Source organism: Tursiops truncatus, chromosome 17 (genome assembly GCF_011762595.2).
Source record: "Tursiops truncatus isolate mTurTru1 chromosome 17, mTurTru1.mat.Y, whole genome shotgun sequence".
In the NCBI taxonomy this organism is placed as follows: Eukaryota; Metazoa; Chordata; class Mammalia; order Artiodactyla; family Delphinidae; genus Tursiops; species Tursiops truncatus.
This window is the reverse complement of record NC_047050.1, coordinates 42,204,941-42,223,411: the sequence shown is the minus strand read 5'-3', so window position 1 is coordinate 42,223,411 and position 18,471 is coordinate 42,204,941. Positions and strand designations below refer to the sequence as shown.

Genomic DNA, 18,471 nt, shown 5'->3' with positions numbered 1-18,471 from the left:
TTGAGAGCAAGATTTATGATTTTTTCCCCTTTTCCTCTTTTTGTGAGTGAGTATGAGTATGCTTCTGTGTGAGATTTTGTCTGTATAGCTTTGCTTCCACCATTTGTCCAAGGGTTCTATCCATCCGATTTTTTTCTTTTCTTTTTTAATTTTTTTCTTAATAATTACTTTTTATTTTAATAACTTTATTTTATCTTAATTTTCAATCTTTCTTTCCTTCCTTCCCTCCTTTAGACAACGAATCATCCCAAATTGAGGAGGTGAACTTTGAGAGCAAGATTTATGATTTATTCCCCTTTTCCTCTTTTTGTGAGTGTGTATGTGTATGTGTATGCTTCTGTGTGAGATTTTGTGTGTATAGCTTGGCTTCCACCATTGTCCTAGGGTTCTATCCGTCCGTTTTTTCTTTTCTCTTAATAATTATTTTTTTATTTTAATAACTTTACTATATTTTATCTTATTTTACTTTATCTTCTTTCTTTCTTTTTTTGCTTCCTTCCCTCCTTCCTTCCTTCCTCCGTCCCTCCCTCCCTCCGTCCCTTCCTTCTTTCTTTCTTTCTTTCTTTCCTTCTTGCTTGCTTTCTTTCTACTTCTACTAATTCTTTCTTTCTACTTTTTCTCCCTTTTCTTCTGAGCCGTGTGGATGAAAGGCTCTTGGTGCTGCAGCCAGAAGTCAGTGCTATGCCTCTGAGGTGGGAGAGCCAACTTCACGACACTGGTCCACAAGAGACCTCCCACCTCCACATAATATTCAAATGGCGAAAATCTCCCAGAGATTTCCATCTCAACACCAGCACCCAGCTTCACTCAACGACCAGCAAGCTACAGTGCTGGACACCCTATGCCAAACAACTAGCAAGACAGGAACACAATCCCACCCATTAGCAAAGAGGCTGCCTAAAATCATAATAAGGCCACAGACACCCCAAAACACACCACCAGACGTGGACCTGCCCACCAGAAAGACAAAATCCAGCCTCATCCACCGGAACACAGACTCTAGTCCCCTCCATCAGGAAGCCTACACAACCCACTGAACCAACCTTAGCGACTGGGGAGAGAAACCAAAAACAACGGGAACTACGAACCTGCAGCCTGCAAAAAGGAGACCCCAAACACAGTAAGATAAGCAAAATGAGACAACAGAAACAGAAAAACACACAGCAGATGAAGGCGCAAGATAAAAACCCACCAGACCTAAAAAGTGAAGAGGAAATAGGCAGTCTACCTGAAAAAGAATTCAGAATAATGATAGTACAGATGATCCAAAATCATGGAAATAGAATAGAGAAAATGCAAGAAACGTTTAACAAGGACCTAAAAGAACTAAAGAGGAAACAAGCAATGATAACCAACACAACAAATGAAGTGAAAAATACTGTAGATGGGATCAATAGCAGAATAACAGAGGCAGAAGAACAGATAAGTGACCTGGAAGATAAAATAGTGGAAATAACTACTGCAGAGCAGAATAAAGAAAAAAGAATGAAAAGAACTGAGGACAGTCTCAGAGACCTCTGGGGCAACATTAAACGCACCGACATTCGAATTATAGGGGTTCCATAAGAAGAAGAGAAAAAGAAAGGGACTGAGAAAATATTTGAAGAGATTATAGTTGAAAACTTCCTGAATATGGGAAAGGAAATAGTTAATCAAGTCCAGGAAGCACAGAGGGTCCCATACAGGATAAACCCAAGGAGAAATACGCCAAGACACATATTAATCAAACTGTCAAAAATTAAATACAAAGAAGACATATTAAAAGCAGCAAGGGAAAAACAACAAATACACACAAGGGAATCCCCATAAGGTTAACAGCTGATCTTTCAGCAGAAACTCTGCAAGCCAGAAGGGACTGGCAGGACATATTTAAAGTGATGAAGGAGAAAAACCTGCAACCAAGATTACTCTACCCAGCAAGGATCTCATTCAGATTTGACAGAGAAATTAAAACCTTTACAGAGAAGCAAAAGCTGAGAGAGTTCAGCACCACCAAACCAGCTCTACAACAACTGCTAAAGGAACTTCTCTAGGCAAGAAACACAAGAGAAGGAAAAGACCTACAATAACGAACCCAAAACAATCAAGAAAATGGGAATAGCAACATACATATCGATAATTACCTTAAATGTAAATGGAAAAAATGCTTCCACCAGAAGACACAGATTGGCTGAGTAGATACAAAAACAAGACCCATATATTTGCTGTCTACAAGAGACCCGCTTCAGACATAGAGACCCATACAGACTGAAAGTAAGCGGATGGAAAAAGATATTTCATGCAAATGGAAACCAAAAGAAAGCTGGAGTAGCAATTCTCATATCAGACAAAATAGACTTTAAAATAAAGACTATTGGAAGAGACAAAGAAGGACACTACATAATGATCAAGGGATCGATCCAAGAAGAAGATATAACAATTGTAAATATTTATGCACCCAACATAGGAGCACCTCAATACATAAGGCAAATTCTAACAGCCATAAAAGGGAAAATCGACAGTAACACATTCATAGTAAGGGACTTTAACACCCCAGTTTCACCAATGGACACATTATCCAAAATGAAAATAAATAAGGAAACACAAGCTTTAAATGATACATTAAACAAGATGGACTTAACTGATATTTATAGGACATTCCATCCAAAAACAACAGAATACACATTTTTCTCAAGTGCTCATGGAACATTCTCCAGGATACATCATATCTTGGGTCACAAATCAAGCCTTGGTAAACTTAAGAAAACTGAAATTGTATCAAGTATCGTTACTGACCACAATGCTATGAGACTAGGTATCCATTACTGGAAAACATCTGTAAAAAATACAAACACATGGAGGCTAAACAATACACTACTTAATAACGAAGTGATCACTGAAGAAATCAAAGAGGAAATCAAAAAATAGCTAGAAACAAATGACAATGCAGACACGATGACCCAAAACCTATAGGATGCAGCAAAAGCAATTCTAAGAGGGAAGTTTATAGCAATAAAATCCTACCTTAAGAAACAGGAAACATCTTGAATAAACAACCTAACCTTGCACCTAAATCAATTAGAGAAAGAAGAACAAAAACACCCCCAAGTTAGCAGAAGGAATGAAATCATAAAAATCAGATCAGAGATAAATGAAAAAGAAATGAAGGAAAAAATAGCAAAGATCAATAAAACTAAAAGCTGGTTCTTTGAGAAGATAAACAAAATTAATAAACCATTAGCCAGACTCATTAAGAAAGAAACGGAGAAGACTCAAATCAATAGAATTAGAAATGAAAAAGAAGTAAAAACTGACACTGCAGAAATACAAAAGATCATGAGAGATTACTACAAGCAACTCTATGCCAATAAAATGGACAACCTGGAAGAAATGGACAAATTCTTAGAAATGCACAACCTGTCAAGACTGAATCAGGAAGAAATAGAAAATATGAAAAGACCAATCACAAGCAATGAAATTGAAACTGTGATTAAAAATCTTCCAACAAACAAAAGCCCAGGACCAGATGGCTTCACAGGCGAATTCTATCAAACATGTAGAGAAGAGCTAACACCTATCCTTCTCAAACCCTTCCAAAATATAGCAGAGGGAGGAACACTCCCAAACTCATTCTATGAGGCCACCATCACCCTGATACCAAAACCAGACAAGGATGTCACAAAGAAAGAAAACTACAGGCCAATATCACTGATGAACATAGATGCAAAAATCCTCAACAAAATACTAGCAAACAGAATCCAACAGCACATTAAAAGGATCATACACCATGATCAAGTGGGGTTTATTCCAGGAACGCAAGGATGCTTCAATATACGCAAATCAATCAACGTGATACACCATATTAACAAATTGAATGAGAAAAACCATATGATCATCTCAATAGATGCAGAGAAAGCTTTCGACAAAATTCAACACCCATTTATGATAAAAACCCTGCAGAAAGTAGGCATAGAGGAAACTTTCCTCAACATAATAAAGGCCATATATGACAAACCCACAGCCAACATCGTCCTCAAACTGAAATCATTTCCACTAAGATCAGGAACAAGACAAGGTTGCCCACTCTCACCACTCTTATTCAACATAGTTTTGGAAGTTTTAGCCACAGCAGTCAGAGAAGAAAAGGAAATAAAAGGAATCCAAATCGGAAAAGAAGTAGTAAAGCTGTCACTGTTTGCAGATGACATGGTACTACACATAGAGAATCCTAAAGATGCTACCAGAAAACTACTAGAGCTAATCAATGAATCTGGTAAAGTAGCAGGATACAAAATTAATTCACAGAAATCTCTGGCACTCCTATACACTAACGATGAAAAATCTGAAATCAAGAAAATTCTCCCATTTACCATTGCAAAAAAAAGAATAAAATATCTAGGAATAAACCTACCCAAGGAGACAAAAGTCCTGTATGCAAAAAATTACAAGACACTGATGAAAGAAATTAAAGATGATACAAATAGATGGAGAGATATACCATGTTCTTGGATTGGAAGAATCAACATTGTGAAAATGACTCTACTACCCAAAGCAATCTACAGATTCAATGTAATCCCTATCAAACTACCACTGGCATTTTTCATAGAAGTAGAACAAAAAACTTCACAATTTATATGGAAACACAAAAGACCCCGAATAGCTAAAGCAATCTTGAGAACAAAAAACGGAGCTGGAGGAATCAGGCTCCCTGACTTCAGACTGTACTACAAAGCTACAGTAATCAAGACAGTATGGTATTGGCACAAAAACAGAAAGATAGATCAATGGAACAGGGTAGAAAGCCCGGAGATAAACCTACGCACATATGGTCACCTTATCTTTGATAAAGGAGGCAGGAATGTACAGTGGAGAAAGGACAGCCTCTTCAATAAGTGGTGCTGGGAAAACTGGACAGGTACATGTAAAAGTATGAGATTAGATCACTCCCTAACACCATACACAAAAATAAGCTCAAAATGGATTAAAGACCTAAATGTAAGGCCAGAAACTATCAAACTCTTAGAGGAAAACATAGGCAGGACACTCTATGACATAAATCACAGCAAGATCCTTTTTGACCCACCTCCTAGAGAAATGGAAATAAAAACAAAAATAAACAAATGGGACCTAATGAAACTTCAAAGCTTTTGCACAGCAAAGGAAACCATAAACAAGACCAAAAGACAACCCTCAGAATGGGAGAAAATATTTGAAAATGAAGCAACTGACAAAGGATTAATCTCCCAAATTTATAAACAGCTCATGCAGCTTAATAACAAAAAAACAAACAACCCTATCTCAAAAATGGGCAGAAGACCTAAATAGACATTTCTCCAAAGAAGATATACAGACTGCCAACAAACACATGAAAGAATGCTCAACATCACTAATCATTAGAGAAATGCAAATCAAAACTACAATGAGATATCATCTCACACCAGTCAGAATGGCCATCATCAAAAAATCTAGAAACAATAAATGCTGGAGAGGGTGTGGAGAAAAGGGAACCCTCTTGCACTGTTGGTTGGAATGTAAATTGATACAGCCACTCTGGAGAACAGTATGGAGGTTCCTTAAAAAACTACAAATAGAACTACCATATGACCCAGCAATCTCACTGCTGGGCATATACCCTGAGAAAACCGTAATTCAAAAACAGTCATGTACCAAAATGTTCATTGCAGCTCTATTTTCAATAGCCCAGAGATGGAAACAACCTAAGTGTCCATCATCGGATGAATGGATAAAGAAGATGTGGCACATATATACAATGGAATATTACTCAGCCATAAAAAGAAACAAAATTGAGCTATTTGTAATGAGGTAGACAGACCTAGAGTCTGTCATACAGAGTGAAATAAGTCAGAAGGAGAGAGACAAATACCGTATGCTAACACATATATATGGAATTTAAGGAAAAAAAAAAACTGTCATGAAGAACCTAGGGGTAAGACAGGAATAAAGACTGTGTCCTACTAGACCTACTAGAGAATGGACTTGAGGATATGGGGAGGGGGAAGGGTAAGGTGTGACAAAGCAAGAGAGAGGCATGGACATATATACACTACCAAACGTAAGGTAGGTAGCTAGTGGGAAGCAGCCGCATAGCACAGGGAGATCAGCTCAGTGCTTTGTGACCACCTGGAGTGGTGGGATAGGGAGGGTGGGAGGGAGGGAAACACTAAAGGGAAGAGATATGGGAACATATGTATATGTATAACTGATTCACTTTGTTATAAAGCAGAAACTAACACACCATTGTAAAGCAATTATACTCCAATAAAGATGTTAAAAAAATAAAATAAAATAAAATACTGACAAATGCTGGCAAAAAAAGCACATACTTATGCAAATAGTTTTGGAATACCAACCTCTCCTATAACTTCCACATGTAAGTTTACTCTTTAAATTAACAAGTAAATATATGAAAATCAGATAGGCAAAACATACTAAAAACGTTAAGTTAGCAAAATACAACAAATTGGATTATACAGTCATTCAGATCAACTGGCAAGAGATTCAAAATTAAGCCAAAAACAAACCTGGTTTTAGTCTACTATATGGTTCGTATTCATGTTCCAAGGCACAAACAATCATTTTTAAAATTCTATGTACTGCACTGCTATCCAAGCGAAAATCAAGAGGACCTATAACAAGGCTTTTGGTAGACTTTTCCTGAAGTGTTCCCAAATCTTCACTTTTCCCTGAAGAAAAGTCTTGTTGATTTGCAGAACCTACAAGAAGCCAAAATTATATTAATAGGTAAGCATCAATCAGATATACCAAATATATATTTTAATATTTCTCTTATCTTTTTAGCTTAGAGCTTAATGCCTTAAAACCAATTCTACATCAACTGGATACACAGAACCCTGCTGATCTATATTTTTCTTTATGTAGATGAGAAGGTATTATCAACTAAAAACAGTTGATTTGAAAAACAATTGATTCCTGTTATCTATTTAATGTTATAAGATGTGCTATAAATTGAAATGGTCATTCTTAAATATTATTCTCTAAAACGTAATTGGCCTATACCTAATAATTCTATACACAATACTATTAGGTTGACTGGGAAAGCAGACTCTCGAAGAAGTTGCATTTTACTATTTTATCTTTGAAGTTACACGGAAAAATTGATTGCTTAAAGCTACATGTTCAAAGGTGCCTCGAGAGTTTTCTAATGACCATGGAAGTAAACAATAGGTATTACTCGCTTTGAACTTTTTCCAGAATAAAATCATTATGGCCATGCTCCACAGGGTGGAATCCAATTTCCCCAATCCCTTATCTGCCCATATGTCCACGAGGAACGAAGGATGTCTTCTAAAGAAAATCTTAGCACTACCTACAGGTATTTCTCCTTATCTAACCTGTCCACACCTTTGAGATTTGATTTTAATATACAAATTCACCATTTTAAGTGATAACATACAGTAAATTTTACTTAAGTCTTATGTTTATTCAAAAAAAAATAGGGAAGTAAACCTTTCCAGCATTTACTACCTTTAGAATCTAGGAAGGCCCAGTTAAACAAAAATTCTGTATCTACACCTTTTAGTAACTTTTTCAAAAATACATATCCTTCATTTCAAACAAAGGAGTCCAGTTCAATCTCTAGTCACAGTAGCAGAGACAAAAAAATAATTAAATTTATTATTCATATATTCTTTTTTTAAAAAATTTTTTTTAATTTATTTATTTATTTTTGGCTGCGTTGGGTCTTCTGTGCTGCACGCAGGCTTTCTCTAGTTGCAGTGAGCGGGGGCTACTCCTCGTTGCAGTGCGCGGGCTTCTCATTGCGGTTGATTCTCTTGTTGTGGAATATGGGTTCTAGGCGCACAGCCTTCAGTAGTTCTGGCACGCAGGCTCAGCAGTTGTGGCTCGCGGGCTCTAGAGCACACGCTCAGTTGTGGCGCATGGGCTTAGTTGCTCTGTGGCATGTGGGATCTTCCCAGACCAGGGCTCGAACCTGTGTCCCCTGCATTGGCAGGCAGATTCTTAACCACTGCGCCACCAGGGAAGTCCTCATATATTCTTAACAAGATGACTACACACAGACTTAAACGTCACAAATAAAACATACAAAGTTAATCTTAAACATATTTTATGATATACATAAATAAGAGTCACATTATAAATTAGGTATAAATAACATACCATTAACATAAAAAAATGCTACTTTCCATAGCTAAACCAGACATTTCTAGAGTTACCCGTTAGGATGAGGTAGCTTGAAGATAACCAGAAGGACTCTGGTTGCAAATCAAAATATTCAAAGACAAGGAAAATATCCTGCTTTGAGTCCTATAGAGGCTATTAGGCTTCTTTAAAAAATGTCAATTTACAAGAAGACCCTTCTTTTAGACATCAGATTGTCTCTAAAACAATAGAAGTCTAGAGGCTTCTATTCTTTTTTTCAGATAATGCAACTTGAATATAATGCCAGTAGCTTATCTAAAATGTAAAACTGTGACTGGCTTTTAGCTACATCTTTTCAGCAAGGTATTTACTTGTGCTCACCCTCAATAAGTTTGGTCACTCCAGACCCCTGAATGTTTGCCTATTCTTATTAAGAGTCAAGACAATATCAAGTTAGCCTAATTAAAATGAAGGACTTGCCAGTCTCTCCAGGAGAGCCAGAGGTAAAAGAACCTGTACTGCCTACATCTGCCCATACCTTTATACCTATTAATAGAAAATGATTCTTCTCCCTATGTGAAGAGGAATCTGAAAGCTACAAAAACAACTCCACCAACCATCTGTGCCAGTGCACAAGGAACTCTACTTTCATTCGTGAGAACTATATATGCCTACATGTCTTCTTTTACTAGAAATTCACCTACTTTCTTTCCCCAATGGTTCTCATTAAAGTTTGCTTGTATTTAACTTATACCTTATGAGTCTGAGTCTCTGTATAAAACCCATCCTTTAAAGAAAAAAAGTAGCACTAACCCAGGAACTAGAAAATTAATCCTTAAATAGAATAATTTAGGAAACACAGATGCTTCTACTCCAACATTCCCCTAAATTAACACCAACACTCTCCCAAGACATCTGGATTCAAAAGGGTAATGAACCATGATGCCTGTCTCTCATCCTTTTCCTCAATCCAATAACTAAATAGTTTCAATTTTATCTCTATGTCTCTAAAATATTCCTGTTGTTTTCAGCTATCTACTTTAGATCCATAAAAACATTTGCAATAACTTCTTAAATAAAAAAGACTAAAAGTTACAACAATAATATTTAAAGTTATATTAATAAGAAATAATTTAGTTTCTAAAACAGTGAGTGCTTTCAAGTAGCAAAACAGAAATGAATTATCAGAATGCTTATTAATATCAAGCAGCAGCACAAGAAACTTACTAACCGAATTTTTATTTATATGTCATTTTATAATGTGAGTAAAGTACTACGACATCATTTATCACAACAAAAATAAATAATACAAGCTCTTTTTCTCACTGCATTTACTAGTTTTTTACATTAAGTCAATACTATCATGAACTTACTTAAAGCACACCAATCAAATCTGCTTTCCAAATTTCAGAATCCACTACAAACTTTGTAAAATTATTAGTTTAATATGCATTTAGATACCTAAGATAAAATTTAGGGCACTTTTTGATAACTTGGACTACAGAAACAAATAAATGTCATCACAACAAACCAAGAATTTTAAATAAAATATTTCTTGGAAGAATTCAAAATTAACCTCTTTTAAGAATTCAAAATACTTTTCTTAGGTTTATAAATACTGAAAATTCCACAAATTTCTTGTTTCAAGTAATCCAAGAAAGAAGAAAATCTGAACACGGTAGTTATCAATGCAAGCTGTAGAGTTTAAACTAGCTGGGTTCAAATTCCACATAATAGGTGTGTGATCTTGGCCAAGTTACAAAACCTGTATAGGACTGGCTGTTTCGTCATATGGAAAATGAGGATATTGTTATTGACTTATAGGGTTATTATGAAGATTAAGTTAGCTGCTACATGTAAAACACTCAGAAGAGTGCCTTACATTTAAAACCATTCAATAAATATTAGCCATTATCACCATCACTATATTATCAGTGAATATAGATTCACAATGAGAAACACACATATAAAAGCAGCTACCAAAAAGCAGGCAAAGAACAAGCAAACAGATTACTGGGTGAATGAATGAACACATTTTTAATGAACATGTGACATTCACAAGTTAAATTAACTGTGGAATCTTATTATTTACTCAAAAAAATTATCTGCTTGCACAGCTGAGAAAGTATCTGTGTAAGCAGTAAACCAAAAGCAAGAAAATGATTACCACAAGCCTAAGAAGAGCAGTTTCTTCCAATGAGGGAGGGAAAAGACTGTGATGGAAAAGGAACACACAGGAGACCAGCAATGTTGACACTGTCCTGTTTCTTGGCTTGTGTGAGGAATACACAGGTGTTTCTATTTCTTTGCTATTCTGTACGTAAATGTATAGAACTTTTCTGTTTGTATGTTATGATCTAACATTTTGGTTAAAAAAAGTTAAAGACTAAGATATCTATACAAAAATGCACAATATTCACAGGAATGGAATATGTGAAAAATTCAAAAAGTAGAAAACTACCAGCTTCTAAGGCAGAAAATATATAAGCACCCTAGCAAATATAAATCATGTTTCAATCTTTTAAAAACTTCAGAAACAAATATATACAAATAAAATTTTCAGTGAGGGGTTTCCTTTACCTGATAGGCAGACTACTTTGTACTCCACCTCACAAAATACCAAATTCACAGCTCATGTGTAAGACATCATACTAAACAAGAGGAAACCTACCAGCTTACATTTGGCAACTACAACACAATAAAAATTTGCAAAGTCCTTAGAACACAGACTGCTGAATTGTACTTTCATATGCAGGTATCCCTTGCTTTTCAAAAGTTAGCTTTAGGCCATTTCACTTTTACAAAAGATCTGTTTCCCTAACCAAAATAAATGTGAAGAGAATATTCACTTTTACAACAAAAAGGTGAAAACAGCATTCACCACTTGTTTTGCAGTGAAACATTACAGGGGCAGCGCACACCACTAGCGTCTAGAGTGGCACCAGCAAACTCCTTCCCCAGGAACTATACTCAGAATCTCAATATCAAGCCACCACAGCTTTGAACTGTGTCTTTGAGCATACGCGCTTTTCTCAATTTATTTTGCACATCAGTTAACAAGATCTGTCCTAAGGTAACAGCTTCTTCACTTTACACCATTTCAGATTACCAAAGGTTTCATACGAATGCTGTAGTGGAGGAAATCTAATACATATAATTGACTCCTGAGCATCTCTACCAATGTCCACGGGTACCTCACAACACATTTTTTGTGAGTTGAGGGGGAAGATGGCGGAAGACTAAGATGCAGAGATCACCTTCCTCCCCACAGACACATGAGACATACATCTACACATGGAACAACTCCTACAGAACACCCACTGAACGCTGGCAGAAGACCTCAGACCTCCCAAAAGGCAAGAAACTCCCCGCGTACCTGGGTAGGGCAAAAGAAAAAACAGAGACAAAAGAATAGGGACGGGACCTGCACCGGTGGGAGGGAGCTGTGAAGGAGGCAAGGTTTCCACACACTAGAAACCCCTTCATGAGCGGAGACTGCGGGTGGCAGAGGGGGAAGCTTCGGAGCCACGGAGGAGAGTGCAGCCACAGGGATGCGGAGGGCAAAGACAAGAGATGCCCGCACAGAGGATCGGTGCCGGCCAGCACTCACCAGCCCGAGAGGCTTGTCTGCTCACCCACCACGGCGGGCGGGACTGGGAGCTGAGGCTTGGGCTTCGGTCAGAGCGCAGGGAGAGGACTGGGGCTGGCGGCGTGAACACAGCCTGAAGGGGGTAGTGCACCACGGCTACCCGGGAGGGAGTCCGAGGAAAAGTCTGGACCTGCCAAAGAGTCAAAACACTTTTTCTTCCCTCTTTGTTTCTTGGTGCGCAAGGAGAGGGGATTAAAAGCGCTACTTAAAGGAGCTCCGGAGACCGGTGCAAGCCACGGATAACAGCGCAGACTCCAGAGATGGGTATGAGACGCTAAGGCTGCTGCTGCCGCCACCAAGAAGCCTGTGTGCGAGCACAGGGCATTATCCACACCTCCCCTCCCGGGAGCCCGTGCAGCCGGCCACAGCCAGGGTCCCAGGATCCAGGGACAACTTCCCCAGGAGAACGCACAGAGTGCCTCAGGCTGCTGCAACATCACGCCGGCCTCTGCCGCCGCAGGCTTCGCCCTGCACCCCATGCCCCTCCCTCCCCGTGGCCTGAGTGAGCCAGAGCCCCCGAAACAGCAGCTCCTTTAACCCAGTCCTGTCTGAGCGAGAACAGACGCCCTCCGGCAACCTACACGCAGAGGCGGGGCCAGATCCAAAGCTGAACCCCTGGAGCTGTGCGAACAAACAAGAGAAAGGGCAATCTCTCCCAGCAGCCTCAGGACCAGCAGATTAAATCTCCACAATCAATTTGATGTACCCTGAAATTCTGGAATACCTGAATAGACAACAAATCATCCCAAATTGAGGAGGTGGACTTTGGGAGCAAGAAATATTATTTTTTCCCCTTTTCTTCTTTTTGTGAGTGTATATGAGTATGCTTCTGTGTGAGATTTTGTCTGTATAGCTTTGCTTTCACCATTTGTCCTAGGGTTCTGTCCGTCCGTTTTTTTGTTTTGTTTTGTTTTTTACTTTTAAAAAAATATTTCTTATTATTTTTTATTTTAATAACTTTATTTTATTTTATCTAACTTTATTTTATTTTACTTTATCCTCTTTCTTTCTTTCTACTTTTTCTCCCTCTTATTCTGAGCCGTGTGGTTGAAAGGCTCTTGGTGCTGCAGCCAGGAGTCAGTGCTGTGCCTCTGAGGTGGGAGAGCCAACTTCACAACACTGGTCCACAAGAGACCTCCCACCTCCACATAATATTCAAATGGCGAAAATCTCCCAGAGATTTCCATCTCAACACCAGCACCCAGCTTCACTCAACGACCAGCAAGCTACAGTGCTGGACACCCTATGCCAAACAACTAGCAAGACAGGAACACAATCCCACCCATTAGCAAAGAGGCTGCCTAAAATCATAAGGCCACAGACACCCCAAAACACACCACCAGACATGGACCTGCCTATCAGAAAGACAAAATCCAGCCTCATCCACCAGAACACAGGCACTAGTCCCCACTACCAGGAAGCCTACACAACCCACTGAACCAACTTTAGCGACTGGGGACAGACACCAAAAACAACGGGAACTACGAACCTGCGGCCTGCTAAAAGGAGACCCCAAACACAGTAAGATAAGCAAAATGAGAAGAAACAAAAACACACAACAGATGAAGGAGCAAGATGAAAATCCATCAGACCTAACAAATGAAGAGGAAATTGGCAGTCTACCTGAAAAAGAATTCAGAATAACGATAGTAAAGATGATCCAAAATCATGGAAATAGAATAGACAAAATGCAAGAAACATTTAACAAGGACCTAGAAGAACTAAAGAGGAAACAAGCAATGATAACCAACACAACAAATGAAGTGAAAAATACTGTAGATGGGATCAATAGCAGAATAACTGAGGCAGAAGAACGGATAAGTGACCTGGAAGATAAAATAGTAGGAATAACTACTGCAGAGCAGAATAAAGAATGAAAAGAACCGAGGAGAGTCTCAGAGACCTCTGGGACAACAATAAACGCACCAACATTCGAATTATATGGGTCCCAGAAGAAGAAAAGAAAAAGAAAGGGACTGAGAAAATATTTGAAGAGATTATAGTTGAAAACTTCCCTAATATTGGAAAGGAATTAGTTAACCAAATCCAGGAAGCACAGAGAGTCCCATACAGGATAAATCCAAGGAGAAACATGCCAACACATATTAATCAAACTGTCAAAAATTAAATACAAAGAAAACATATTAAAAGCAGCAAGGGAAAAACAACAAATAACACACAAGGGAATCCCAATAAGATTAACAGCTGATCTTTCAGCAGAAACTCCGCAAGCCAGAAGGGACTGGCAGGACATATTTAAAGTCATGAAGGAGAAAAACCTGCAACCAAGATTACTCTACCCAGCAAGGATCTCATTCAGATTTGACAGAGAAATTAAAACCTTTACAGACAAGCGAAAGCTGAGAGCATTCAGCACCACCAAACCAGCTCTACAACAACTGCTAAAGGAACTTCTCTAGGCAGGAAACACAAGATAAGGAAAAGACCTACAATAACAAACCCAAAACAATTAAGAAAACGGGAATAGGAACATACATATCGATAATTACCTTAAATGTAAATGGAAAAAATGCTTCCACCAGAAGACACAGACTGGCTGAATGGATACAAAAACAAGACCCATATATATGCTGTCGACAAGAGACCCACCTCAGACCTAGGGACACATACAGACTGAAAAGTGAGGGGATGGAGAAAGATATTCCATGTAAATGGAACGAAAAGAAAGCTGGAGTAACATTTCTCGTATCAGACAAAATAGACTTTAAAACAAAGACTATTAGAAGAGACAAAGAAGGACACTACATAATGATCAAGGGATCGATCCAAGAAGAAGATATAACAATTGTAAATATTTATGCACCCAACATAGGAGCACCTCAATACATAAGGCAAATACTAACAGCCATAAAAGGGGAAATCAACAGTAACACATTCATAGTAGGGGACTTTAACACCCCAGTTTCACCAATGGACAGATCATACAAAATGAAAATAAATAAGGAAACACAAGCTTCAAATGACACATTAAAGAAGATGGACTTAATTGATATTTATAGGACATTCCACCCAAAAACAACAGAATACACATTTTTCTCAAGTGCTCATGGAACATTCTCCAGGATAGATCATATCTTGGGTCACAAATCAAGCCTTGGTAAACTTAAGATAACTGAAATCGTATCAAGTATCTTTTCCGACCACAACACTATGAGACTAGGTATCAATTACACGAAAAGATCTGTAAAAAATACAAGCACATGGAGCCTAAACAATACACTACTTAATAACGAAGTGATCACTGAAGAAATCAAAGAGGAAATCAAAAAATAGCTAGAAACAAATGACAATGCAGACACAATGACCCAAAACCTATGGGATGCAGCAAAAGCAGTTCTAAGAGGGAAGTTTATAGCAATAAATCCTACCTTAAGAAACAGGAAACATCTTGAATAAACAACCTAACCTTGCACCTAAATCAATTAGAGAAAGAAGAACAAAAACACCCCCAAGTTAGCAGAAGGAATGAAATCATAAAAATCAGATCAGAGATAAATGAAAAAGAAATGAAGGAAACGATAGCAAAGATCAATAAAACTAAAAGCTGGTTCTTTGAGAAGATAAACAAAATTAATAAACCATTAGCCAGACTCATTAAGAAAAAAAGGGAGAAGACTCAAATCAATAGAATTAGAAATGAAAAAGGAGAAGTAACAACTGACACTGCAGAAATACAAAAGATCATGAGAGATTACTACAAGCAACTCTATGCCAATAAAATGGACAACCTGGAAGAAATGGACAAATTCTTAGAAATGCACAACCTGTCAAGACTGAATCAGGAAGAAATAGAAAATATGAAAAGACCAATCACAAGCAATGAAATTGAAACTGTGATTAAAAATCTTCCAACAAACAAAAGCCCAGGACCAGATGGCTTCACAGGCGAATTCTATCAAACATGTAGAGAAGAGCTAACACCTATCCTTCTCAAACCCTTCCAAAATATAGCAGAGGGAGGAACACTCCCAAACTCATTCTATGAGGCCACCATCACCCTGATACCAAAACCAGACAAGGATGTCACAAAGAAAGAAAACTACAGGCCAATATCACTGATGAACATAGATGCAAAAATCCTCAACAAAATACTAGCAAACAGAATCCAACAGCACATTAAAAGGATCATACACCATGATCAAGTGGGGTTTATTCCAGGAACGCAAGGATGCTTCAATATACGCAAATCAATCAACGTGATACACCATATTAACAAATTGAATGAGAAAAACCATATGATCATCTCAATAGATGCAGAGAAAGCTTTTGACAAAATTCAACACCCATTTATGATAAAAACCCTGCAGAGTGTAGGCATAGAGTGAACTTTCCTCAACATAATAAAGGCCATGTATGACAAACCCACAGCCAACATCGTCCTCAATGGTGAAAAACTGAAATCATTTCCACTAAGATCAGGAACAAGACAAGGTTGCCCACTCTCACCACTCTTATTCAACATAGTTTTGGAAGTTTTAGCCACAGCAGTCAGAGAAGAAAAGGAAATAAAAGGAATCCAAATCGGAAAAGAAGTAAAGCTGTCACTGTTTGCAGATGACATGGTACTACACATAGAGAATCCTAAAGATGCTACCAGAAAACTACTAGAGCTAATCAATGAATTTGGTAAAGTAACAGGATACAAAATTAATGCACAGAAATCTCTGGCATTCCTATACACTAATGATGAAAAATCTGAAAGTGAAATTAAGAAAACTCTCCCATTTACCATTGCAACAGAAAGAATAAAACATCTAGGAATAAACCTACCTAAGGAGACAAAAGACCTGTATGCAGAAAACTATAAGTCACTGATGAAAGAAATTAAAGATGATACAAATAGATGGAGAGATATACCATGTTCTTGGATTGGAAGAATCAACATTGTGAAAATGACTCTACTACCCAAAGCAATCTACAGATTCAATGCAATTCCTATCAAACTACCACTGGCATTTTTCACAGAACTAAAACAATAAACTTCACAATTTGTATGGAAACACAGAAGACCCCGAATAGCCAAAGCAATCTTAAGAACGAAAAACGGAGCTGGAAGAATCAGGCTCCCTGACTTCAGAGTATACTACAAAGCTACAGTAATCAAGACAGTATGGTACCGGCACAAAAACAGAAAGATATATCAATGGAACAGGATAGAAAGCCCAGAGATAAACCCACGCACATATGGTCACCTTATCTTTGATAAAGGAGGCAGGAATGTACAGTGGAGAAAGGACAGCCTCTTCAATATTGGTGCTGGGAAAACTGGACAGGTACATGTAAAAGTATGAGATTAGATCACTCCCTAACACCATACACAAAAATAAGCTCAAAATGGATTAAAGACCTAAATGTAAGGCCAGAAACTATCAAACTCTTAGAGGAAAACAAAGGCAGAACACTCTATGACATAAATCACAGCAAGATCCTTTTTGACCCACCTCCTAGAGAAATGGAAATAAAAACAAAAATAAACAAATGGGACCTAATGAAACTTCAAAGCTTTTGCACAGCAAAGGAAACCATAAACAAGACCAAAAGACAACCCTCAGAATGGGAGAAAATATTTGAAAATGAAGCAACTGACAAAGGATTAATCTCCAAAATTTACAAGCAGCTCATGCAGTTCAATAACAAAAAAACAAACAGTCCAATCCAAAAATGGGCAGAAGACCTAAATAGACATTTCTCCAAAGAAGATATACAGATTGCCAACAAACACATGAAAGAATGCTCAACATCATTAATCATTAGAGAAATGCAAATCAAAACTACAATGAGGGCTTCCTTGGTGGCGCAGTGGTTGGGAGTCCGCCTGCCGATGCAGGGGACATGGGTTTGTGCCCTGGTCTGGGAGGATCCCGCATGCCACAGAGTGGTTGGGCCCGTGAGCCACGGCCACTGGGCCTGCGCGTCCGTAGCCTGTGCTCCGCAACGGGAGAGGCCCACGTACCACAAAAAAAAAAAAAACTACAATGAGATATCATCTCACACCGGTCAGAATGGCCATCATCAAAAAATCTAGAAACATGGGCTTCCCTGGTGGCGCAGTAGTTGAGAGTCCACCTGCTGATGCAGGGGACACAGGTTCATGCCCCAGTCTGGGAAGATCCCACATGCCGCGGAGCGGTTGGGCCCGTGAGCCATGGCCGCTGAGCCTGCGCGTCCAGAGCCTGTGTTCCGCAACAGGAGAGGCCACAACAGTGAGAGACCCACGTACCGCAAAAAAAAAAAAAAAAAAAATCTAGAAACAATAAATGCTGGAGAGGGTGTGGAGAAAAGGGAACACTCTTGCACTGCTGGTGGGAATGTGAATTGGTACAGCTACTATGGAGAACAGTATGGAGGTTCCTTAAAAAACTATGAATAGGAACTACCATATGACCCAGCAATCCCACTACTGGGCATATGCCCTGAGAAAACCATAATTCAAAGAGTCATGTACCAAAATGTTCATTGCAGCTCTATTTACAATAGCCAGGAGATGGAAGCAACCTAAGTGTCCATCATCGGATGAATGGATAAAGAAGATGTGGCACATATATACAATGGAGTATTACTCTGTCATAAAAAGAAACGAAATTGAGTTATTTGTAGTGAGGTGAATGTACCTAGAGTGTGTCATACAGAGTGAAGTAAGTCAGACAGAGAAAGACAAATACTGTATGCTAACACATATA

General features: G+C 38.3%; 1 protein-coding gene across 9 annotated transcripts in view; it reads right to left on the bottom strand.

Moving 5' to 3' along the window:
- Positions 1–18,471, bottom strand: part of VPS13B (vacuolar protein sorting 13 homolog B) — a 797,029-nt gene that overhangs the window by 697,558 nt on the left and 81,000 nt on the right. For all 9 annotated transcript variants that reach the window (XR_012327280.1, XM_033843006.2, XM_073794628.1 and 6 more), the window contains one exon: positions 6,522–6,713. Coding sequence is in view for 8 of the 9 variants with exons in the window: in XM_033843006.2 (XP_033698897.1) it covers positions 6,522–6,713 (192 nt within the window). In the remaining variant the exon portion in view is untranslated. The remainder of the gene's footprint in view (positions 1–6,521; positions 6,714–18,471) is intronic.